The sequence below is a fragment of the Diospyros lotus genome, chromosome 5 (assembly GCF_014633365.1).
Source record: "Diospyros lotus cultivar Yz01 chromosome 5, ASM1463336v1, whole genome shotgun sequence".
Taxonomy (NCBI): Eukaryota; Viridiplantae; Streptophyta; class Magnoliopsida; order Ericales; family Ebenaceae; genus Diospyros; species Diospyros lotus.
In genome coordinates, this window is record NC_068342.1 from 5,298,217 (window position 1) to 5,321,067 (window position 22,851).

Genomic DNA, 22,851 nt, shown 5'->3' on the forward strand with positions numbered 1-22,851 from the left:
TTGGTCTTTTGAGTAAAAGACATCAATGGTTTATTTGATGGTAATCATCTACTCTCAAACTATGCAAGTTAATACCTTTCAGAAACTTCCAGCAGATAATGCTTGATCCTGTAGAGAGCAAATGTTGAGCCAGAATGTATTTGACATAATCAAGAAAGAAAGAAGAGAGAAGTAACATATAAAGGTTTAATGTTATTCTCATCAGTCTTTCCTACAAAACTCTTGTGGGTTTTGTTGGTCCCTCTGCTGTATGGGTGCCTTGACTCTAGAGGGGAGGTTACCCTTTTTCAAATATTTATGTTTATACAAGTTGATTTATTGTAACTCAACATTTACTGTTTGATTTAATAGATTATAAGAATGCAATGTTAAAAACTAAATGGCTCTTTTAACTTGTTAAGAAAAATACACTTGGAGTTTGTTATAAAAGCCTTCTCACAGCTATTAGTTTCAACACTTGTTTACCCTAGGTTATTAACTTACGTTGTGACTATTGTTATATCGGATTATCAAAACAAATAAATGAGCAGCAAGTAAGCACAACGCACACAACGCGACAATAGCACCAGGCATGTATAGTGGTTCAGTGCCACTCATGGCTCCATCCACTCTATAAGATCAATTAATCTTGCATTCCACTGTTTCGAATTCACCCTGAGGTTTTCTACCAAACTCATCTCAAAAACTTATGGTGCACCTAGATTTACAGGCTCTGGCTGCCTTTCCCAAAACCTCATAAAGTCCCTCACTTGCCATCCCAAACTAATCACAATATTTATCACTGATAATTACAGTTCGTGTTCACCCTTGTGAATAAATGGTAATCGAGTTTCCAAGTAGTAAAAGCAGCCAAATAAACCAACAAGAGAAAAGTACATAACTGGTTGTTGGCTTTTTGAATGTTGTCTTGAGATCCCCTTTGGTTAATGTGAAATTTGGAACCAAACTCTCAAGAACTTGAACCTCTCTGTGAAAAAGTGAACATTTTTTGCAGTTGGAGAGATTTTATTTTGTCAGTTCTATCTTTCAGAAAACTTGTTTGTGATCTTTCAGAACTTGAATGTTTTGATGTTCCATTTTTGTACAATTGGAAGTAACTATGATTCCTCTCCTGCAACTTGTAGGGGTTAGCATTGATGGAAGATATTTTAACTGTTTCCATGCTTTCTCGGAGGTTGCTTCTTGAAGAGACTGAAATGGTATTGTGAAATTTTGCTTTTCACACACTTTTAGTCAATATCGGCAGAAAGTTACATCCTAGTTCTAGCTTTCATGTGAAGTATGGTTTATATTCCCACGGGGTATAGATTTTCATGGTCTCCTTTGAGTTAGTTACTGTAGGAATCCTTATATCCTTATATTGTGTACATGTGTTAAGAGTAACATAAAAGCCGTCTACATTTTTTTGCAGGCACTTCAGTCTGTTACAGACAGAGATCAGATAGAGACATATATATCTGTATCCATTAGGAATGCATTCACAAGGGTAAGCTAATAGATGATTGTGGTTTATCTTGGTAGGTTTCCTGGCTGTTTCTCTATGTTTAAATACTTTATTTGTTTGATAGTTGATCCTTTCATGAGTTGATATTTACTTACTCTGTTGCCAAAGGGAAGATCATGTTTATGTAATGTAGAAATGTACGGTTACTATAAGCAAGCATAGTAAGGTTTGTTCCTTTGTGATTGAAAGGTCATTAGTTTGAGTTATGATTTCTCTTTGCAAAGCAATATTAAGTCTATGTACAATTCTCCAGATCCTTGGAACATGGAAAAGGGATTTCATAGAGTGGCCTAGCAAGGCCATAATATTCTTATTATAGATGACAGCAATTACAGTTATTATTATTAAGAGTAAACTAGCAAGTGCCACAAGGACCATGACTATTGTTAATGGAACTAGCAGCTTTGTTGTTGAATGCTCTGGCAATTACCCCAAACCATCATTGTTCCATGAATGACCCTCTTCATGAAGTAATGCTTACTAGTAGACTGAGAACAGGAAAGTTGAATCCCAAAACACTTTAGAGAAACAGATGATAAACTCCATCCATTATGCATTTTCTAGATTTATTCTATTATATATGTTGAGTTAGCTAAGCTGCTCGCTATATATGGGTTTTTATCTTCTGCCCGATTTAGAAAATTGGAAGTGCAAATTTAGTTGTCTACAATTCCTTTTGCGAGTAGTGTAAAATTTCTTTATGATTAGTGATCAGTTTGGTGCCTTTGGCAATGGGAAGAAGTAGTTAGGCTGCAAAGAGTGTCAGGAATCTCTAGACCAGAAAAACTCATAATGAAATACAGGAATTTGTTTTTAATAAGTTTCTGTGACAGGAATCGATAGCAATAAATCACATATTTTCCTTTGGAAAAGTGATCTCTTAGGTGATTCTGTTAGACAACGCGAAGGTCTTTTTTTACTTAATTTAAAATATATAAATGCTATTTTAACATGCATAGCAGTAGCTGTCAAAAATATTACATACATTTTTCTGTCAGGGCATCCTTTTGAAATTAGGAATTAATACACTATACGAGGGTCTTTGTATATATTGATTTGACTTGGTTTGTAGGTTGAATGCAGCATAATTGATCAGACTTAATTTTCTCACAGAGTTTACAGGAGGTTGAAGCAACAGCTGATGCAACAAATGAGCACCCTTTGGCTTTACTTGCCGAACAGACGAAGAAACTTTTGAAGAAAGATGCAACCATGTTCATGCCAATCTTATCTCAGAGGCATCCACAAGCAACTCTTGTTTCATCATCTCTTCTCCACAAACTTTATGGGATCAAGCTGGTAAGATTAATACTAAGTTACTGTGCAACTTTTACCACTGTCCTTTGGTGAACAGTAATATTTACAGAGTAGATTTGGAAATGTGGGAGTTAATTAGACATCATTATTTCAGAAACCATTTGTCGATGGTGCTGAGCATCTTACTGAGGATGTTGTATCAGTATTTCCAGCAGCTGATAGCCTTGAGCAGTATGTATTGACACTTATTACTTCTACTTGTGAAGAGGGATCTGCGGAGGCCCATGTTAAGAGACTAACTCTATACAAGGTGAGAGAACTGAATTTGACTATGCTATTATGCTTTCATGCAAGTATTTTAACATAGGAAAGTAATTTCTTTTCTTTGTAATGGGGAGGAGTTGGACTTTTTTTCCTTTGTATATTGAATTTCACTTCAATATATCTATTTGTGACACTTTTCTTTTAGAAACTTTGCCATATCAATATTGCCCTATGATGGCTCTCCTTAAGTCTTAAAAGCCATATGGCAATCTTTTATTCCTTCCCCCCCCCCCCCCCCCATTCGTATTTTTCTCCATTTGTCTTCTTAATAGATAGTTCACCTTCTAGGCATGAATGCAAGTTCATTTTCCAGCACTACTGTTTCTGTCTTAACCTTATGCTCTATCAATCTCTCACTCAACTCAATAGCGTGACTCATAAATTTAGTACATCTATATTTAATCTAACTTTGAATACCATTCTATGTTATATGTGGGTGTACTAAGACCCTTCACTCATTTCATTTGGTATTTTCTTGGTTGCTATAGGTTTATTTAATAGTTTTGTAAACCATGACATACATTCATTGCCTAAGCACTTCCAAACACTCAATAGAAATACCATTTAGTTTTAAAGCTCTTCTTGGGATTGTCTTCTTCAATTCAATATTCACTTCCAAGTCTTTTTTTTTTTTTAAGTACACTTCCAAGTTATTAGATGTTCGTATGACCTTCCAAAATGAGTACTTGCAATTATATTATAAACCATTGAAAACTTTAGGATAGCCTCCAAGCATCATTCCTATATCAAATTAACAGCTTTTTTTGTGAAGTGAGGCAAGGCTGTGTATACGAAGATGATCCTCCCTGCAATGCTGTATCATCTACACTAGCTCCATTCCTTTTCTTCTAAGTGTTTATACGTTCCAAGTTGATAACATAAGCTTAGTCTCATGGACTAACTTATTTACCTTTGTCTGTTTGATGTATGGAAACCCTTATTTATTACTACAACAAGGCTCTGCTAAAGGTGTTCACTTTCTCCTACAGTCAAGGGTGAATGCAATGGATTTCTTAAGGAAATACCCTATAATTAACTTGAATATTCTTGGGCTCCATATTATAAGGAATTTGAGATTTGTTGGCTCTCAGCTTCCCAACACAATACTCTCCTTTTATCCAGTCTTGGGACCAACTTTATAAAAATAAGAAATTAACCACATAAAAGCAGAGTTTCAGTCTACAAGTATGTCCTTTCTAATAATCTGAATTCACATATTTATGTATTTATGGCCTATATAACGTGCTTGTCAATACTTTAAACAAAAGAAAGAAAGAAAAAAAAATAGGATCTACTGTCAATAGATAATTCATGTTTCTACGGTATTATCTTATAATCTGTTACACAAGCAACCAAATTTCTCTAACCCAGTTCCTCCCTTTGTTTATACTTAGTCTCTGGAGTTTTCAGTTATTACATATTTCTTGGTCTTGTGCAATGTAGCAGGATAATTGATAGCTTGCCTGGTGAACTTTCATTGCAAACACTTTACCCTCTAAATTTTTAGCAGACAGATTCAGATACTTGGTTTTGTTGTATAACATATGTAGATATAAATTATTTTGGTCTTCTGTTATGAATATTACCCCAAGTTTAGATGCAATGGCATTCATCTGTTTACTTATCCCTATATAGTACAATAAAAGTGTCATTGCTGAGTTGTATGTTTTAGTTCTTTTCTTAAACCTTCCTTTATAAATATTACATTCTCCTTTTTTTGGTTCAGATTGAAACTGTATCTGGAACACTGGTTCTGCGCTGGGTCAATTCACAGCTTGGAAGAATTTTAGGTTGGGTTGAACGGGCTATTCAACAGGAGGTGATCACCAATCTTGATAGCTTGTTGGAATCTCCACTAATAAAAATATATGGACTGAAGTTGGCATGGCTGTCTCTGTGTGTGTATTGTATATTTGATAGGTGGGGAAGGAGATTTTTTATTCATGGAAAGCATATTGGTTTTTGAAAGCATATTGTTAGTTATGAATTTCAATAGTCTGTCAGTTTTTTTATTTGTGTCAGTAAATCTTTATGCTTTTTAATTGGCAAGGCTAGAGAAATGTGAACTATGGCTTTTCTTGTTGAAGAATGAACTGAGGTTCTCTGTAATCCTCCACTATTGGCAAGTGCATATAAACTCAAGTGTTTTTGGAAATATTCTGATCGCATTCTTCCTCTTGAACACAAGTGGTAACTCATTCCCTCGGCACCCATGTTATCAACTACACTATGGCTTTAATGTTTTTTTTTTTTTCAATTCATGTAAAACTACAGGATTTAGTTCATTTCTTCCCTTTACTCTTATGGTTTTATTTTTATTTATTTATTTATTTATTTTATGGCCTATTATCTGCCTCATATGGGGATGCTTTTTTCTCTTGAAGAGGTTTAATGCAGCCACCTACAGGCATTTTTTTTCCTGAGTAGGTCTTTCCCTCCTGTCTAGGAATTAGTGAGGCCTTTTTTATTTTTTCTGCTAAGTAGTTAGGCTTTTCATTAGTTGATTTTCAGCCTGAAGAAAATGAGATCTGCCATATTGGTAATTCCTGAGCCTTTTTTTTGTTTTTGGCAAGGTGCTGATGCTATGATCAGAATTTACTATATTCCTAATGTTCACCTTGTGTCTTATCTTGTAGCATTATAAGAAAGTTTTGAAGATCTTGAAGTTGCCTATAGTACACATAACTGTTAATTTTTCCAGTGATAATTTGTTTCCAGTTTGATATCAAATTTGTTGAACTGGTTCATATCATTTACTTCTTCCACACCTAATGCTTCACTTTATGCATTGTGTTAATAATGGAAAGCAATTTCTTATTCTCCCTCTGGCTTAGACAGCTTATGCTAATAATCCTTGTGTCATCCATTGTGCTATAGCAAATCAGAACTGCTGAACTCATTTGACCATCTTATACTCTTTTTTTTTTGTTGAAATAAGTGAGCACAATTATATTAATGAGATCATAGAAGAAGTACATCAATGACTCGGAACAAGAGAGTTCCATACTATCTATAACAGCCCCCAGCCACCCCCCCCCACCAACACAAGCCATTAGGGGGATCATGACAACCCAAAACTGACTTCATAGACATCAAGCCTAGAAGAGGGAGAATAACTTAGCGGCCAAGAGCAGAGGCAGACATGATGGCCTGGTCCACAGCCCTCACCCAAGCCACTATCTTGACAAGCATCAAGTTAAAAATATCAACCGCACCTGACCCTCGATCTTTGAAAACTAACCTATTCCGCTCCAGCCACACCGTCCATAGCACTGAATATAAGAGATGCTTCCATACCTTCCTTTGCCTTTTACCTCGAGCGAAGTAATCCCACTAATCAAATAGATCCTCAACCAATCTCGGACAAACCCACTCATAGCCCCACCATCTAATGATTTGCCACCACACGCACAAGACAGCCTCACAATGGACAAAGAGATGGTCCATAGACTCTGGGACAAAGCCACAGAAGACGCAAAGTAGATCGTCCCCCTGTAGAAATCCTTTCCTACCCAAATTGTCCTTTGTGTTAATTTTTCCCCATATGACAAGCCACACAAACAACTCTACTTTTGGAGGAGCTAAACTACCCCAAACATGAGTTGCCACTGAATTAATTGGAGGGACATTGGAACCAAACATTAGTGAGCAAAGCCTCTCATTAAGTGAGTGCGACGAAAAGGAACCAGCCGCTTCAAGCGACCAATATACTCGATCCCTCCTCCCACTTACCAAATGAACTTGGGAGATAACTTTTAGCAGCTCATGCCGGATAGACTCTTCTCTTTCAAGAAGCGACCTTCTCCAGTTAAGACTCCAAAACCATTCGTTATTCACCCAAAACTCCAAATCTGCCACTCTCTTCTCTTTGTCCAAGGACACCGCGTACAACCATGGGAACAAACCCAAAAGGGAGGAGATACCCACCCAAGTGTCTTCCCAAAACCGAGTCAGGTCACCCTTACCTAGGCAGATTTAAACCCCTTCCTTAGCCACTGACCTAGCCTCATTACCGCTGGTATAAGAGTCAACAATGCCTCTCCACCAAGAATTAAAACTCCGCTTAACCTCCACATCATTGATTCCAACAAAGATACCATTATGCCTAGCCACAATTACTTTACACCAAAGCTGATCCCCCCCACTAATCATCCTCCATAACCATTTAAAGAGCAAGGCTTTGTTTTTGGCCAACAAGGACCCACCCCAAGCCAGCCCAGCTTCTTAGGCAACTCAACCAATTCCCATCTAGCAAGAGCCATTTTTGCCACCCCCTCATTCCCGGACCATAAGAACTTTCTCTACAACTTAGCAATCTGCTTGGCCACCCCAACAGGAATTTTGAAGAGAGACATGTAGTATAGTGGCAAATGGTTTAGGACCGATTTTATTAGTGATAACTGGCCAGCCATAGATAGAATCCCCGCCTTCCATGAAGCCAACCGACTCTTAATCCTGTCCACGACCACCTTCCAAGCTACAACCCTCCTTGGATTAATTCTCAGCTGGAAACCCAGGTAGGGAATTGGGAAAGGAACATATTTACACCTCAACTGAGTAGCAGCCTCCAGCAACCAATCTTGATTAACATTAATCACAGAGAGGCCGGACTTTTTAAAACTAATACACAGGCTTGACATGAGCTCAAAGCATCTCAGAATCCGCTTGAGGGCATGCATACATCCTAGATCAACTGGGCAGAAAATCCATGCGTCGTCTGCAAATTGGAGAAGAGGGATTTGCATAGGAGGGGACCCCACCAGGATACTCGTATACAAATCTGGATCCACGACCTGCAAGAATAGCCTGTTAAGACCCTCGGCTGCCAATAAAAATAGGAGCGGGGACAACGAATCCCCTTGGCTAAGACCTCGCTCCATATCAAACTCTCCTGCTATAGATCCATTCACTAACACCGTTATCTGTTGTTTCAGCACACCGTTTCTTATCCAACCAATCCATCTAGACCCAAACCCCATAGCTTCCATAACCCCCATGAGATACTATCCACACTGTCAAAAGCCTTACAAAAATCCAGTCTAAGAAAAGCTGTCTTTTTCTTAGCCTTCTTAGTCGCTTCCACCACCTCACTAGCAATTAGCACTCCATCTAGGATCTGTTGGCCCCTAATAAAGGCACTTTGGCAGTCACCAATCAGGGAATGGATCACCGAACCCAGCCTGATAGCAAGCAGCTTAGAGATAACCTTCTAAACATAGCCCACCATACTAATTGGCTAAAAATCACCTAAGCATTGAGGGGTATCAGACTTTGGGACTAACGTAAGCAATGAGCCTTGGGCCTTCCTTGGAATTAGACCAAAGTCATAAAAGTACTAAACCAATCTCATAAAATTTGGAGCCAAAATTTCTTAATAAAGTTAAAGTTGAACCTTTTGGAACCAGGCGTCTTACTCCATTCACATTGCCATATCACCCTCTTAACCTTCTCGAAAGAGGAAGGGGATTCTAACGATGAAGCCACCTCAGTTGACAGGCGTCTAAAGCCCAAGCAATAGACTCCCAGCCGTTTTAAGCCCGAGTCCTTAAACTGACCTGCCAAGCCGTCCGCAATTGCCTCATTGATTAACTTCAGGTCTGATGCCATAGTCCCTCTAATTCTGAGAGCCCCAATATGATTTTGCCTACGCCTAACCGAGGCCGATAGATGAAATAATTTAGTATTCTTATCCCCTTCGCAAAGTGAGGTGATCTTGGATTGCTGACGCCAGTAAGACTCATTGAGCCTAGAGGACCTCCAAAGCTCAGCCTTCAAAAACCGTCTCCTACATATCATGCCTGAATTGGAAGGATCTGATTTTAGCTCTAGGTCAACCTTATCAATGTCTACCTCTATCGTGTCAATTTGCTTTGGAAGATTACCCACTGAAGACTTGCTCCATTGCTTTAACATACCACGCAGAGCCTCCAGCTTATCCACAATACAGCAAGAGCCCACAAACATAGAAGCCTAGGACCTCAGGACCATGAGCCAATAGTCAAAGAATCTAAAAGGCCTGGGGCCCCAATTCACTAACCCAGCCTCAAGGACCAACGGGCAATGATCAGATAGTCCCCTCGGCAGTCCCCATAGTCTATATCTAGGAAAAGCCATCAGCCACTCCAAAGATATAAAGCATCTATCAATTTTGTTGGCATTGAGGCTGTTTGCCCAAGTAAACAACCTTCCCTCCAGAGAAACTTCTATTAGAGCAACACCATCAACAAAACCAATAAAATCCCGCATACCCCTTACCAAGACCAGCCCACTTAACCTCTCTTCTCTTCTAGGCACTTCATTGAAATCCCAAATACACAAAGGCAAGCTATAGTTTTGCAAAAACCCCAGAATTTGGGACCATACCTCAGCCCGAACCCCAACATCAGTGGGGGCATAGACAATCACCATCATGCATCTAATCCTCAAACACCTCCAAGTACATTCAACTGCAACCCATGCCCCGAACTTCCACTGCTGATGAACTTCTAACCTATCATTTTTCCAAATGACCAGAATACCCCCCCCCCCCTCCCCGACAAGTTCACTGCCTCAGTTAGGCACCACCCAAAATCCAAGAAACCAGAAATCATCTTTACCTCCCCCACCGAAACTGAAGTCAACTTACACTCCAAAATCGCCACGAACTCAATGCCCTTCCTTCATACAAGCCTAAGGACTGATCGTTTTTTCAAGTCCGCCCTCAAACCCCGAATATTCCAAGACAGAATCTTCATTGGACAGCGTCCCTCCCCTTCTCTTGCTCCCAGACCTCCAGATCCTCAGCATCCCAAGTCACCAACGCCTGAATTAATTCTTCCTCATTACCATTAGTTTGCAGACCCAAGACCTTTCCCAAGTTTAGAGTGTCCACCGCATTTGCGTAGGGGTCCGAAGTTACCCCATCCTCGGGACGAGCCCTTTCTTCCTCAGCCTGATCAGAACCACCAGGATCATGAACAGGAACCCCCGCAACTGGTTTCTTCATCTTATACTGTCTTCTTTCTTCCTGCCTATTCAGATATTAGGCCATAGATGTCAATGGTTGGTTTTAAGTTATGTGGCTTCCATTGGTTTCATTTATGTGGCTTCCCTGGTTTTCTCGGGGAATTCATATCACAAAAGGTCTAAGAAGACATAACATCTTGACATTAAGCTAATGGGCTAGTTCATATTATGGCTACCGCATTTTTTTGGGGAGATTGATTGATTCACTCTCTTTGTTTTTTAACATTTTTGTGTTGCTTTCTCCACTTCACTGTCTACAATGATTCCCAGAGTCCTATTCTTATTGATGACTATGTTGTATCCTGCAAGCAGACCGAACCTAATATTGACTGGTTGCTGTCTCTTTGTTTACCCTTTTATCCTGCTAGGTTATTTTCACAACCTCCTCTTCCAATATTTCTTGATCTTGCTTATTTCTTCTTTAAATTCCAGAGACTTCAAGTTTTTTATTTTCCTTGTAAGTCCAGTCACTCTAGTGTCATGCCCCAACAATTTCAAGGTTGGTGTCAGATAGAGCATGTATGTGTATACATGCATTAGTGTTATGTTTCATTGCTCTAGAGCTTACTTATGTGAAAACAGCATAAAATGCACTTAGGCTTGCCTGTTGTTAGTAATATATGCATGCTATCATGTTTCTGCATGTTATGTAGACCTTTTGATTTTTTTTTTTTTGGTATCAAGAATTACTTGATGATCTTAGCAGCAATAAGATGGATAATCCTTTCCAAGGTTTGAACTTTCTGCTGCATGGCATACATTTTTAGGAAATGACATTTCCTCCTTACTTAGTCAAACATAATATAGACTCTCAGGAAATTTGTTGTAGCTAGAAACGAACTTACTTTCCCCTTTGCAGATCATAATTTTTCATTTTTTTTATATTTATTTTTGGCGGTGTTTGAAGTGTTGTGTTTTTAAATAATTTGGGCATATTATTAGTTTTTCAGATGTCCATTTGTTTTCTATATCTTCACAGTAGAGAATATTTCTTGGTTCCATGTTTAGCTTTATACCTCCTCTTTTCTTATCTTTAAGTTAGTTCCATTTCTTGTATGGATAATAGAATCAGTATTTTACAGCAGTGGGAGCCAGTATCACTAGCTTTATACCTCCTCTTTTCTAATCTTTAAGTTACTTCCATTTCTTGTATGGATAATAGAATCAGTATTTTACAGCGGTGGGAGCCAGTATCACTTCAGCAGCGACATGGGAGTTCAATTGTTGAAGTTTACAGGATTGTTGAAGAGGTATGTTTGTTATAATATTAGGCATACTTTTATCTGAACTTTTCTCCCAATTAAATTTCAGTCAAGGCACTCTTGTGGCCACAGATGATTGTAAGGATGAAAATACAGATAGCTTCTGATCATCATCTTCACAAACCTTAGGTCGTCTCCAGTGCATGAGCCTCCCAATTTTATGAGAATGGTGGGTGGTCAATTTTTTACACAACCTTATCCTTCCCTTGCAAAGAGGTTTCCACAACTCTATAGATGGCTTCTGATGAATCAGAAAAATAGGGATCACATTGAAGTTTGTGGGTCATTTCCTTGAATGATTAAGGAATTTTGGACTTAAAAAAAGGTATAGATACCTTTTGATGAATTGGAAAAATAGGGATTGCATCTGATGCTTATGGGCTATTGTGGAGTTGTTATTTCCTTAAATGATTAAAGCAATATAAGAACTTAAAACAAAACGTGTTAATATAAAGAACATAAATGGGGTAAGGAAAATGGTATTCTTACAAAATTGTATTACTGAAAATACCACTGGAATGATGTGATAATGCCATTTTTGTAATTATGAGCACTTGGCAAGTGTTTCTCTTTTCAACATATCATTATAAATGAGTGACATCATTCTATATAGAAATTATATATTGAGTTTTGAGCATTATCAGTGTGGTAAACTTGTTTTTCTATTGTGGTTGGAAATTCAATAATATGAAACACTATTGCTGAACTTGTTTGTTTTTTGCTCATTAATTCAGATGATGGGTAAGGAATTGGGCAAAGAAGATTTTGTAAGAAATTTCAGAAAGGTTATACTTGTTATAATGGCCACAAAATGGAAAAAAGCATGCTTGTTTTCCCTAAATCTAATGTACATTCCCACTCAAGTTTGGCCCACACCTAGACATATATCTCCTCTGTCTATATGAAAAGGCAACTTGTAAACATATGGGATTGGACATAAGAGCCGCACACAACATAAATCACACTGACATACACTCCTACACGGTGCTTTTAAAAAAAAAAAAATCAGGTGTGACACAACAAGAACTAGCAATAAATAAATATCTATTTTATGTCTAAATGAAAAAGAATGATGTCTTATTTTTATGAAATTACATTTATTGTGTATTATTTATTATTTATTATATGAAAATACCCCACATAGTCGGATAAAAGCTTGGAATGATGTTGTTCTTGTTACATTATATCAAAATAGTAAGAAATTTTTCTTTGTATACAAAATTTCAAGCAAGTGTGAGCAGAAGGTCATGATATTTATTGTAGAGAACTCCTTTTCATAATCAAGATGATACATCTGTGTTTTCTATTTTTGTGGCTCTAATTTTCATTTTGATGTCCAATGAATATATAAAAATGTGGAATGAGTGTTACTGTTTGATACGATACAGCACCTTCTTTGAAATGTTCATACTTTTTAGAATGCAAAATATGATATTGAGAGCAAAAGAAGAAACATCATGGAGGTGAATGGCTTGAGGCTCATGTGCACCAGCAGGGTGCCAAAGCAACCATAGTAATGTGGCTAATTGCTTCGTGGCTTTTAAGATGAAATATGGACTATAAGCTCGCTTCTCACCACTTGGAAAATAATTTTTCTTTTATTTTTATATTTTTGGATTGGTGGGGTAGGGATTTGGATTGGGAAGCACTTCGTGGTAATAATTCACATTGTGGTACTTTTTTTAAAGGAATTCATGTTATGGTACTTGAACAAAAATGCTGTTGGGTAGAATTTTATGCAATTAAGTTATGAGAAACTTAATACCTAGCGTAAGTAAAACTGGTGTAGTTTGCGTTCATTTGTTAGCACTATATTTTTCTATTTTTTATTTTCTATATTTCTCATCAACTTTTTTGTCCTTATTCTGTTTTATGGCAAAAAAAAAAGGGCTTGATAACCTCATTGTTCTTTGAAAAATGAGAAAAAAGAAAAAAGAAAAAAAAGGCATGTTTTGTTAGTTCCAATCATATTGTTGTCTTTATTCATTTGTTGGTTCCACACAAGGTAACAACTAAATTTGAAGTCGTGATTTTTACGTGCTCCAATGTCAATTTCTATATATAAACACAATTTACTAACATTTTTTCTTGTTTTTTGGTTGCAGACAGTTGATCAATTCTTTGCTCTTAAGGTTCCAATGAGGTTGAGTGAATTGAGTAGCATGTTTCGTGGCATTGACAATGCATTTCAAGTGTACACAAGGCACATTGTTGATAAATTAGGTATAGCTTACTCTATGGAAGCTCTGTCAATGTGCTTACTTTGTTGGTTATGAATTTCATTATAGAAATGTAAACCAAAGATCTCACCTCTAGAAGGTTTTGCAGTTATTAATAAATATAACATATATTACCGTTTTCTTTCTTTTTCCTTCTCTGGCTTATTTTGAATTTACACGTTTCATTTCTTTTGCATTGTTTCTCCTTCATGAAGTAATAATAAAGGGTTTTGATCTGATGTCATATTTTCTTTTTTAAAGTATGAGCACTTACCATTTCCAAACCCTTTTTTTCTCTTTGTAATAACACATTTCAACAGCTGATTGTATTCACAGTTGGAGGAGGGATAGAATAAGTAAAACAAAAAACTGAGACAAAGGAAAGAAATACATTATCCCCACGTTATAGCTTATAAAATGCATTTCAAACTAGTCCAATGTTCTATGATAAAGAAACAAGTAATACTGGACCAATCTTTAATCCCACTAGGTGGGGTCGGCAACAAATAGATAAGTAATAGCAAGTAAATTAAATAAAAGAAAATAATTTCTAGTCTCATGTTTTCAACACATATTAAAGTGACATCTTTTCTTACATGTGTTGTCTTTTAGTTGCTTAATTATCCCACTTCCAATTATTGTATTTACTCTTATCTTTTGGTTTACTACATATGTACTTAAATTTCTTCTTTGCTTCCCCCCCCCCCCCCCCCCCCCACTTAAACTAATACTCCTGAGTGTTCCATTATTTGTAGCATCTCCAAGATTTTGCATTAAATATTTAATCTTATTTTTTGGGTTCATCTTTTGAAACTCAAAGCAATATACATTATACTATAATGTTGTGATAAGAGTTTTTACATACTTCTCTCCACCTTAACTTAGGAATTTTACCTGGCAGCTAACAAAGAAGATCTCGTTCCACCTGTTCCTGTCCTCACAAGATACAGAAAGGAAGTTGGAATTAAGGCTTTCGTAAAGAAGGAACTAATTGACACAAAGCTACCTGATGTGAAAAGATCTACTGAAATTAATATTCTGACTACACCAACACTCTGCGTTCAGTTAAATACACTCTATGTAAGTTCAAACCTTTCCAGCTCAACTTTTATTTCATTTTCATCTGGACTCTTAAGTCTTCTTTTTAACTTTCCTTCATCTACAGAACTGTTGATTCTTATCTTATTATACATTGCATGTTGGACCTTGCTTTCCATTTGCTTTTATTCCCAGGCTATTTATTTTTTTCTTTTTGTGGCATATATGATTTTTATTTTTTATTTTTTATTTTTTATTTTCATTATGGTAACTGTATTTTTTAAACCATGCCTCACTCGTAAATGTGTTGGACCATGTTAAATATTAGAATTTTAATCTGCTTTTTTGCTATGAGCAGTATGCTATAAGTCAACTAAACAAGTTGGAAGATAGCATTTGGGAGCGATGGACAAGGAAAAAGCCACAAGATAAGTCAGTCAGTATGTTTCTTACCATCCTTATTTCTCTCATTGTCTCCATCTCAAAGTGATCAGATGGGATTCAAGATGCTATTTCACAAAATATATGTCCAGTGAGACTGGCATTTTTGCTGCAGCTGAAGGGGAGAAAATGAAACTTCAGTCTTTTCCTTGATAATTTCAAAGCTTAAAATTTTTTATAGCCATGAAGTTTGTTTTTGGGCGTTACAATGACTTCCTCATAAATTAACTTCTTGTTTGTTTGAGGCTTATTAGTTGATCATAATGTGGTTAGTACTGTGGATTTCGAGCTCATTGATATCCAAATTCCAATAAATTCAATCATGTCAATATCTAACAAGGTAGTCTGTCCAATTTAATCTTCCTCTTAAGATGATTTTATGGTATATGGGTTAGTTTTTGTTAAAACCGTGATATATATGTGTTACTTGTCTGTAACCAATATTTTTTATGCATAGATCAGAATATTACCACGTTTTTGCTCCAAGTTGCTGATTATTTTTAACTTCCTGATTTATTGACCCTTTCATCCATAGACAGGTATATTGACGAGAATTCAAGAAGTTCCAAGAAAAAGGACACATTTGATGGAAGCAGAAAAGATATTAATGCAGCTATGGATCGTTTCTGTGAGTTTATTGGTAAGAATTTTTGTGATATATATTAAACACAACTTTATCCAATATGTAATAATTTAATTTTAATTTGCAGGAACTAAGATTGTTTTCTGGGATCTAAGGGAGGTTTTCATTGAAAACCTTTATAAGCCAAGTGTTTCTCAGTCCAGGATAGAAGGGCTCATTGAACCTCTTGATATGGTATGAGTATGTGACTACAAACATATGTTTCACCAAGTATATCCAATTATATTTAAGTTGAATTTTAATGGTTACTAGTTGGGAACATAATTAGTGAGTTCCTTGGAAAATATGCTCTCAAAGCTTGTGGTTAGCCCATCCATGATATCTTGAATCAGCTACAGCTTTCTAGTTGTTTCTTTTCTCAACTTGCACTGGGTACTAAGTTGGATGGTGTAATAATAGGTTATGCATCTTTTTTATCATGAATTGTTTGGATCTTGCTGCCACATCCATATCTATGATTGTTGCTTCAGCGGCTAGAGTCAGTTAAGCAACTGAACAAAAAAACATTAGACAACTCCGATGCTTTAAAGAAGCCATCTTTTTTAGTTAATTCAGCATGTATATATAACCAGTGCTGAAACAAGCCTTTTCAACTCAACCTTCTGACATGTTATTCCACCTTTAAAATAACAGTGAATGTAACGCAGACATAGCAATCTGTAATTTGTGATCTTCAAGGGTACAGGTGGCATTGGTCTACTGTATTGGGATAATGGTTATACCTTAATTCAGGGATACCATAATTTAGTCTATGGTTAAGCAGATTCAGGTTGGGCTGTCATCATCATGCATAAAATCCATTACAGGGCATTGCATCTTTTTTGGAGGGAATTTGGTGTCCTTGAAGAGTAAAAAACAGACTAATAGGACAGTGAAGTGCAAAGTTCAAGCTTAAAAGAATGCACATGCATCTTGTGAATTGGTTTCGTAAAACACATCTATTCATAAATAGGACTTCGAAACTTTTGGTCATAGAATTTCCGAATCATGTCTAAATAAGGAGAGGTTAAAAGATATGTATATTCAAATTGCTTCTTTTTTTTTTTTAAAATGTTAGATCTCAATTTATTGTCTTCATATTTTCCATGTATCTCATGTTGGTCTAGGCAACAGGCATGCATATTTCAAAATTATATGACACCTGGTTTAACTCAACTAACTCAACTACTTTTGGTCACCTACAATCCTCTTCTCTCATTTTGTTCTATCAGTATCCTCTCACCATTCTGCTCTGTCAAGGGTCATAATTTTGGTAATTTGCAATAAATCGTATCCATTTGTATTATTTCAATTTGGGTCAGCATTGGTATGTCTCATCCTTGGAATTACCCATTTATTACTCCATATAAATAGTGTCACTTTTTTAACTAGGAAACCCATTGGTTGTTGTAGATGCCGCCCAAAGCATATCAAGCAATTTTGTCATTCTGTGCTCTCCATGGATGCTACCTCTACCATGTTTGTTCATTATGAATTGTCCCTGCATCCTGATATCAGTTAATCTCATTTTTGTCGACACATCTCTTTTTCCTCAACAACGTACCATTAAAGTATAGCCAATGTGGTAGTTGTCCTACAAACTTTTCTTTTTAATCTTAAAGATGTCTGTTATTTACACAAAACACCTTTGCTGGTCTTAGAAAATAGGGCACAATGAGACGTGCATTTGGAAATGTCAGACAAGTGGCAGTGTCCAACAAGGCACTTTTTTAGAAGCTTCTGGGCTTTTTTCAGCCTTTCCAAGTATTGGTTTAACACTGGATTGATGTTGATTGATTTCTGTTCAATTAATAATGGATTGATGCTAAAGTTTGTTAATCTCTACAGGCATTAAATCAACTATGTGATATCATTGTTGAACCACTCAGGGACCGGATTGTCACAGGGCTCCTTCAAGCATCATTGGTCTGAGCCTTATCCTCTCTTCATATGTGGTATTTCCATATATCACTGAGTTTCCTAAGTTATAATTTGACCCATTGCCAGGATGGATTACTCCGAGTTATACTAGATGGAGGCCAATCACGTGTCTTTTCCACAGCCGATGCTAAACTATTGGAAGAAGATCTGGAAGTACTAAAGGTGACAGATGCATTTATAAATCCAATGACTTATCATTTAAAATTCAGTTACCTAACTTGAGTGAGTTGCTTGAGACATAGGTAAAATTGGTTGCTGTTGCTGTTATAACTATATAATTTGTCAATATACAGTTACATTGATCTTTTTTTCCCCAGGCATGACCAAAATCAGAGTGGCAATTCCCAACTGCATCAAAGTTATATACCTTCCCCGATTAAACTTGTGATATTTTTTCCATATAATTTTTTATGTGCTTTCCAGGAGTTCTTTATTTCTGGAGGAGATGGGCTTCCTCGTGGAGTAGTTGAAAATCAAGTAGCACGAGTCCGGCAAGTGGTGAAGTTGCATGGCCATGAGGTTAGTTCCTGTAAAACTATAGTTTTTTTTTTTTTTTAAATGAGAAAGTAGATTACTGAATCACATCGGATTGAACTTGGTTAAAGGAAATCCATACAATCATTGTCGTGCAAATCACGAAAATAAACTACTTATGTTTCATGATGATGCTGACTTAATTGTCCACATGGAAGGCTAGCTATCATAAGAAATATGTCAGGTTCCTTGTTTGTCTGTCCACTGTTGCTAAAATAGATCTCATCCCTAAATACAAGTTGCTGATGGACCAAAAACCAGGGGCCAAAGAAATAAATTGTGGAAAAGCTAGAATAAATTGTCGACTCACAAACTACTTAACCATACTCGACTTAATGATGCTGATACCTAATGCAATTCATACTTGGTTGCAGACAAGGGAGTTGATTGAGGACCTGAAATCTTCTAGCGGATTAGAAATGCAGGGCAGTAAAACCAGACTGGGTGCCGATGTGCAGACCCTTCTGAGGATATTATGTCACAGGAGTGACTCTGAGGCGTCTCAGTTCCTCAAGAAACAGTACAAGATACCCAAATCTGCTGCTTAATTAGCATAGCATAATAATCTGACAATGGAAGATGTACAACACAACTAACAAGTTGCTGTTCATTTGTTCTTTTTTACTTATGAAGTGAGCTTTCCATCCCTTTCTGCTTTCATGGGTTATGTAGTTCCCTTCCATCTTGTCTCAACTCAGCCTGCGGATTATTCTTTTGTAATATAGACGACATAAAAGCTTCTTGTAAATTTCATGTGAATTTCGGGCGCATTGTGTACCATGTACCATGTTCCAAATTCCAATAGCTGTGCAATTGATTTGCATTAGTAAAGTTGCCTAAATCTCATATATATAAGCTAAATAATACAGGTATTTAATTTAATAAGGATGAAAAAATTTAGGTATATCGACTCATTCCTATGGTTCTTCCTTCTTTTATTTTTTTTAAAGTCATTCTTAAAGCTAAAAACCCGATTTTGTTTATTTTTAAAAAAAAAATGTTGAATTTTTAGTATAGTTTTATTTTTTTTATTCTAAATTTATATTTTTGTTTTTGTCGCAAGTAAAATGTCGCCTTTTATGCCTTAAATTCCACCATTAAAACGGTGACGTAGGGAGTTAAAAATTAAAACAAATATTGATGCGTAGCTGAAAGTGATAAATAATGTTATTTTGGAATGGGATGGGGATCAAGTGACACTTCCCAATAGTTGAAGGGGGTAAATGTAATAAACCCAACAAACAGAAGCAAGCGACAGACGGCCGAACCCCTCCTGGCTCCCTCTCCCCTTGTTTATTCCGCTTCGTTTCCGGTCTACGCTTTCCAGCCTTCCCCTTCAAATCAAAACCCTACATCTCTCTCTCTCTCTCTCTCTCTCTCTCTCTCTGCCCTAGATGTCATTTGGAGTTGTTGCAGCCATTCGCAGGTCCAAATTTCGAGTATTTCCTTCATCACCGTTGTTCCTCTCCAGAATACTTCCATCCATCATCTTCAGCAGTGATTCTTCTTCCTCTTTCCAACCGCCGCAGTCTTTATTCTTCTTCCTCACCGGTAGCAATGGCGGTCTCAATCGCAGTGTGAGTCTGCCCCGGTGGTCTTGCCGCTGCTATCATGATGGGAGGCCGAGAGGACCTCTCTGGAGGAGCAAAAAAATTATTGGCAAGGAAGCTCTTTTCGTGATATTGTGCTTGAAGAGATTCAAGGATGACCAAGAGAAGCTTGATAAGTTCATTAAAACCCACGTCCTAAGGCTGTTGAAGCTCGACCTCATTGCTGTCCTCTCTGAACTGCAGCGCCAAGAAGAGGTCTCTCTGGCCCTCCTGGTAATCTATCTTCTTTTTCTTCTATTTGAATTTATTGGCTGGCACAATCCTTCTGTTGGTTAATCCCAAGTTCCAACATGTAAACGCATCTCTCTCTCACTATCACTACTTAGTTTCAGCCTTGTTGACTATATCAAATTTGTTTGTTTTCTTTTCTTACAGCCTATGTACTTTCTTGAATAAAATTCTAGAATTAATTCGATCTATACCTTTTCAAATGACCGATTTTTAGTTCTCTAAAGTCTGAAGCTAGTAATGTGAATGCAAATACCTTCTTGTTATATAAATGTTTTAATCTGAAATCCATATCTACCCAACTTTTGATCTTTGAAGAATGAATTTGTTGTCGCAAATATTCAAATTACAATTTTAAATCCTTAGTTTTGAGATTAGCATGTCAGATTTCCATTTTGGTTTGAGATCCATTATGCTGCGCAAGCATCTGCCACCTTATGTCTTAGCTTGATAGTTCTTTTTCCTTGACAATTTTGGGTTTTAGTCATGATGCAGAGGTTCTATATTTTATTGTTAAGAGGGGGGAAGGAGATTTTGGTTTGGCCCGATTATCTGCTCAGTTGCAATTTCATCTATTATTATTGCCTTGGTGGTGGTATCCTGAATAAGTTATTTGTCAAATAGATAAATGGTTTTATATCAATGCATCTTGTACATGTTCTTACTTCATATCGAAATCCTTTATGTTTGCTTACTTTGTGTATGTCTTTTAACAAAATCATCTGTCTTGATTCTTGTAACTATTATAATGTTCTGTACACTCATCAGATCTTTAGGGTTATTCAAAAACAAGACTGGTATAAGCCTGATGTCTTCCTCTACAAGGACCTGATTATTGCATTATCAAAATGTAAGAAAATGGATGATGCAACGCAATTATGGGAAATCATGAGAAAGGAAGGCTTATTTCCTGACAGCCAAACATACACTGAAGTTATTCGTGGCTTCTTGAGGTGTGGATCTCCTGCGGATGCCATGAACATTTATGAGGACATGAAGAATTCGCCAGATCCACCAGAGGAGTTGCCATTTAGGATATTGTTGAAGGGTCTTCTGCCACACCCTCTCTTGAGAAACAGAGTAAAGCAAGATTTTGAGGAAATTTTTCCTGATAGCCATATGTATGATCCTCCAGAAGAAATATTTGGATTGCGCTAAGGTGTGTAGTTTGTAATTTGCCTACATTTTTGTGGACTGTTCTGATGCACAAATTGATTCCTTAACTGGACTTGTTATTAATTTAAGTGCTGGCCTTTCTATGGTTTTTATGTACCTGATTCTTTTTTATGCAGCAACTAAGGTTTCATCAACCTGGAAACAGTGGATCCAGTGTTGACCTAGATAAAGGAATTATATAGCTGTGCTTTGTCCTCCGCACATCCAGAATTGCTTGGCCAAAACATTGAACCAAACCAAACCACTTGGGAAAAAGTTTTCAGAAATTGAAAAGCAGAAAGTTTTCTGATTGATTACCTTGTCAGATGATATGAGAATTAAAATTTCTTTACCTAAGATACTTGAGAAGAATCTGTAAGTTTCTACATAACTGCAATTGTTTCACGATATTTAATGTTCTATAAATAATTAAGCTCTGCATTGTGGGCCTTGAAGTTAGTAGTTCCCTAAACATTCTTCGTTTTCCTGACCCATGGTAAATTTCTCAAGTTGAAACTCTTCCAAACATTTAACTCCAATTTTGTCTTTATTATGTAGGTATATATACTAATAATATGCTTGTTTGGTTAAAATTCAATTCTGAGATGAAGCTAGAAATAATTGATGTAACGAGTCTAGTTACAGTGTGACAGATTTATTCTGTGGTTAAGGTTTGAAAATAGAAAAGGAAAAAGGAATGAAGCATCAATTTCAATGTTTAGAAACCGGGATGAACTGCTTAGTGAAACTAGACATTTTCACTTTGACTTCTTACTTCTCCTGCGTCTTCTCTGCTTTCCAGGGTCGTCAGAGCCCAACCTGTTTGTCAATTCTCAAATCTGCGTCCTGGCACCTGTGGCAATTTGACTCCAACAGAAGAAGTTGGTAGCATCTATACCAAGAAAGATAAATCAGACAGGGTGGTTTTCTAAGAAATTTATGCAATTGGGTTTTGAATTTCTTTGCTAGAGACAGGGAGAGAAACTATGCTTAAGAGACCAAACGTTTTTAGGGCTTGATGTTCTCATCTGTTCTGTTTGGATCTAAGGATCAAGCATGATAGTTGTTCGCGAATATAATTTTTTATGAATATCATCTACGCTGTTGGAGTAAGAGTACTATTGTTCATTTGTTTTGCAATTGTTTTGTTAAGAGCGTGAATCTAGTTTGATTATGATTTAGACCTACGCCTATAATAAGGATCTATAATATGAACATGGAAACTAGTTTATTTCGGCTTTGGGTACAAAGTGAGATATATTAGCAAAAACTTCAGCTTGCTCAATTAAGTCGGAAGAACTCAAATCATTGTATTAAATTGATTGAATTGTGCAATTTTATTGAGTTTTGAACTGTGTTGGATCATGTTTAATCTACAAGCTTACAGTTCCTTGAATCCATCAGTTGGAAATTTTAATTTTGATTGTGTGTTTATGGAGTTCACTAATTAGCTTGTCTATTCCAAATTTTGGGTCAAAAAACAGGCATATTCAAGTACATCCGCGCCTACTATGTGCTGCTGCAGTGATTCTGTTTGTTGCACTTTATTATATGTAGACATGGCATTATATTCGTTATGCATTTATCCATTTAAGTAAATATATATCCATAATTTCATTAAATTTTTGCAGAGATCCTGTTCTATTTGTTATGTTTTCTTATGTGTGTGTGTGTGTGTGTGTGTAATGCCTGATGAGTTTGCTGCGATATG

The 22,851-nt window shown here is 36.7% G+C and overlaps 2 protein-coding genes across 11 annotated transcripts in view; both read left to right on the plus strand.

The window, feature by feature from the left end:
- LOC127801835 (protein unc-13 homolog) overlaps window positions 1-18,783 on the plus strand; it is a 33,887-nt gene extending 15,104 nt beyond the window's left edge. For 3 of the 7 annotated variants that reach the window (XM_052337276.1, XM_052337275.1, XM_052337278.1), the window contains 15 exons: window positions 1,125-1,199; window positions 1,412-1,486; window positions 2,618-2,803; window positions 2,916-3,071; window positions 4,812-4,904; window positions 11,269-11,340; window positions 13,458-13,575; window positions 14,473-14,651; window positions 14,968-15,049; window positions 15,586-15,690; window positions 15,761-15,867; window positions 17,521-17,598; window positions 17,680-17,775; window positions 18,037-18,132; window positions 18,522-18,783. In XM_052337276.1, the coding sequence (XP_052193236.1) occupies window positions 1,125-1,199; window positions 1,412-1,486; window positions 2,618-2,803; window positions 2,916-3,071; window positions 4,812-4,904; window positions 11,269-11,340; window positions 13,458-13,575; window positions 14,473-14,651; window positions 14,968-15,049; window positions 15,586-15,690; window positions 15,761-15,867; window positions 17,521-17,598; window positions 17,680-17,775; window positions 18,037-18,132; window positions 18,522-18,695 (1,692 nt within the window). In that variant the 3' untranslated portion in view covers window positions 18,696-18,783. Of the gene's footprint in view, window positions 1-1,124; window positions 1,200-1,411; window positions 1,487-2,617; window positions 2,804-2,915; window positions 3,072-4,811; window positions 5,006-5,135; window positions 6,103-11,268; window positions 11,341-13,457; window positions 13,576-14,472; window positions 14,652-14,967; window positions 15,050-15,585; window positions 15,691-15,760; window positions 15,868-17,520; window positions 17,599-17,679; window positions 17,776-18,036; window positions 18,133-18,521 lie in introns of those variants that run through there. The other 4 variants (XR_008023193.1, XR_008023194.1, XM_052337279.1 and 1 more) reach the window with 4 other exon arrangements.
- A 647-nt stretch (window positions 18,784-19,430) lies between these two features.
- Window positions 19,431-22,327, plus strand: LOC127801975 (protein THYLAKOID ASSEMBLY 8-like, chloroplastic). Of its 4 annotated transcripts, XR_008023239.1 has the most exons (4): window positions 19,431-19,970; window positions 20,754-21,144; window positions 21,278-21,515; window positions 21,943-22,327. XR_008023239.1 is itself a non-coding variant. In XM_052337561.1 (3 exons), the coding sequence occupies exons 1-2, from the start codon at window positions 19,542-19,544 to the stop codon at window positions 21,141-21,143; spliced, it is 819 nt and encodes a 272-aa protein (XP_052193521.1). In that variant the 5' UTR covers window positions 19,431-19,541; the 3' UTR covers window position 21,144; window positions 21,943-22,327. The 4 variants fall into 4 exon arrangements, 3 of the variants coding, with proteins under 3 accessions (XP_052193521.1, XP_052193523.1, XP_052193522.1); XM_052337561.1 differs by lacking the exon at window positions 21,278-21,515; XM_052337563.1 differs by lacking the exon at window positions 21,278-21,515 and having other exon boundaries at window positions 20,841-21,144.
- The last annotated feature ends 524 nt before the right edge of the window (window positions 22,328-22,851 follow it).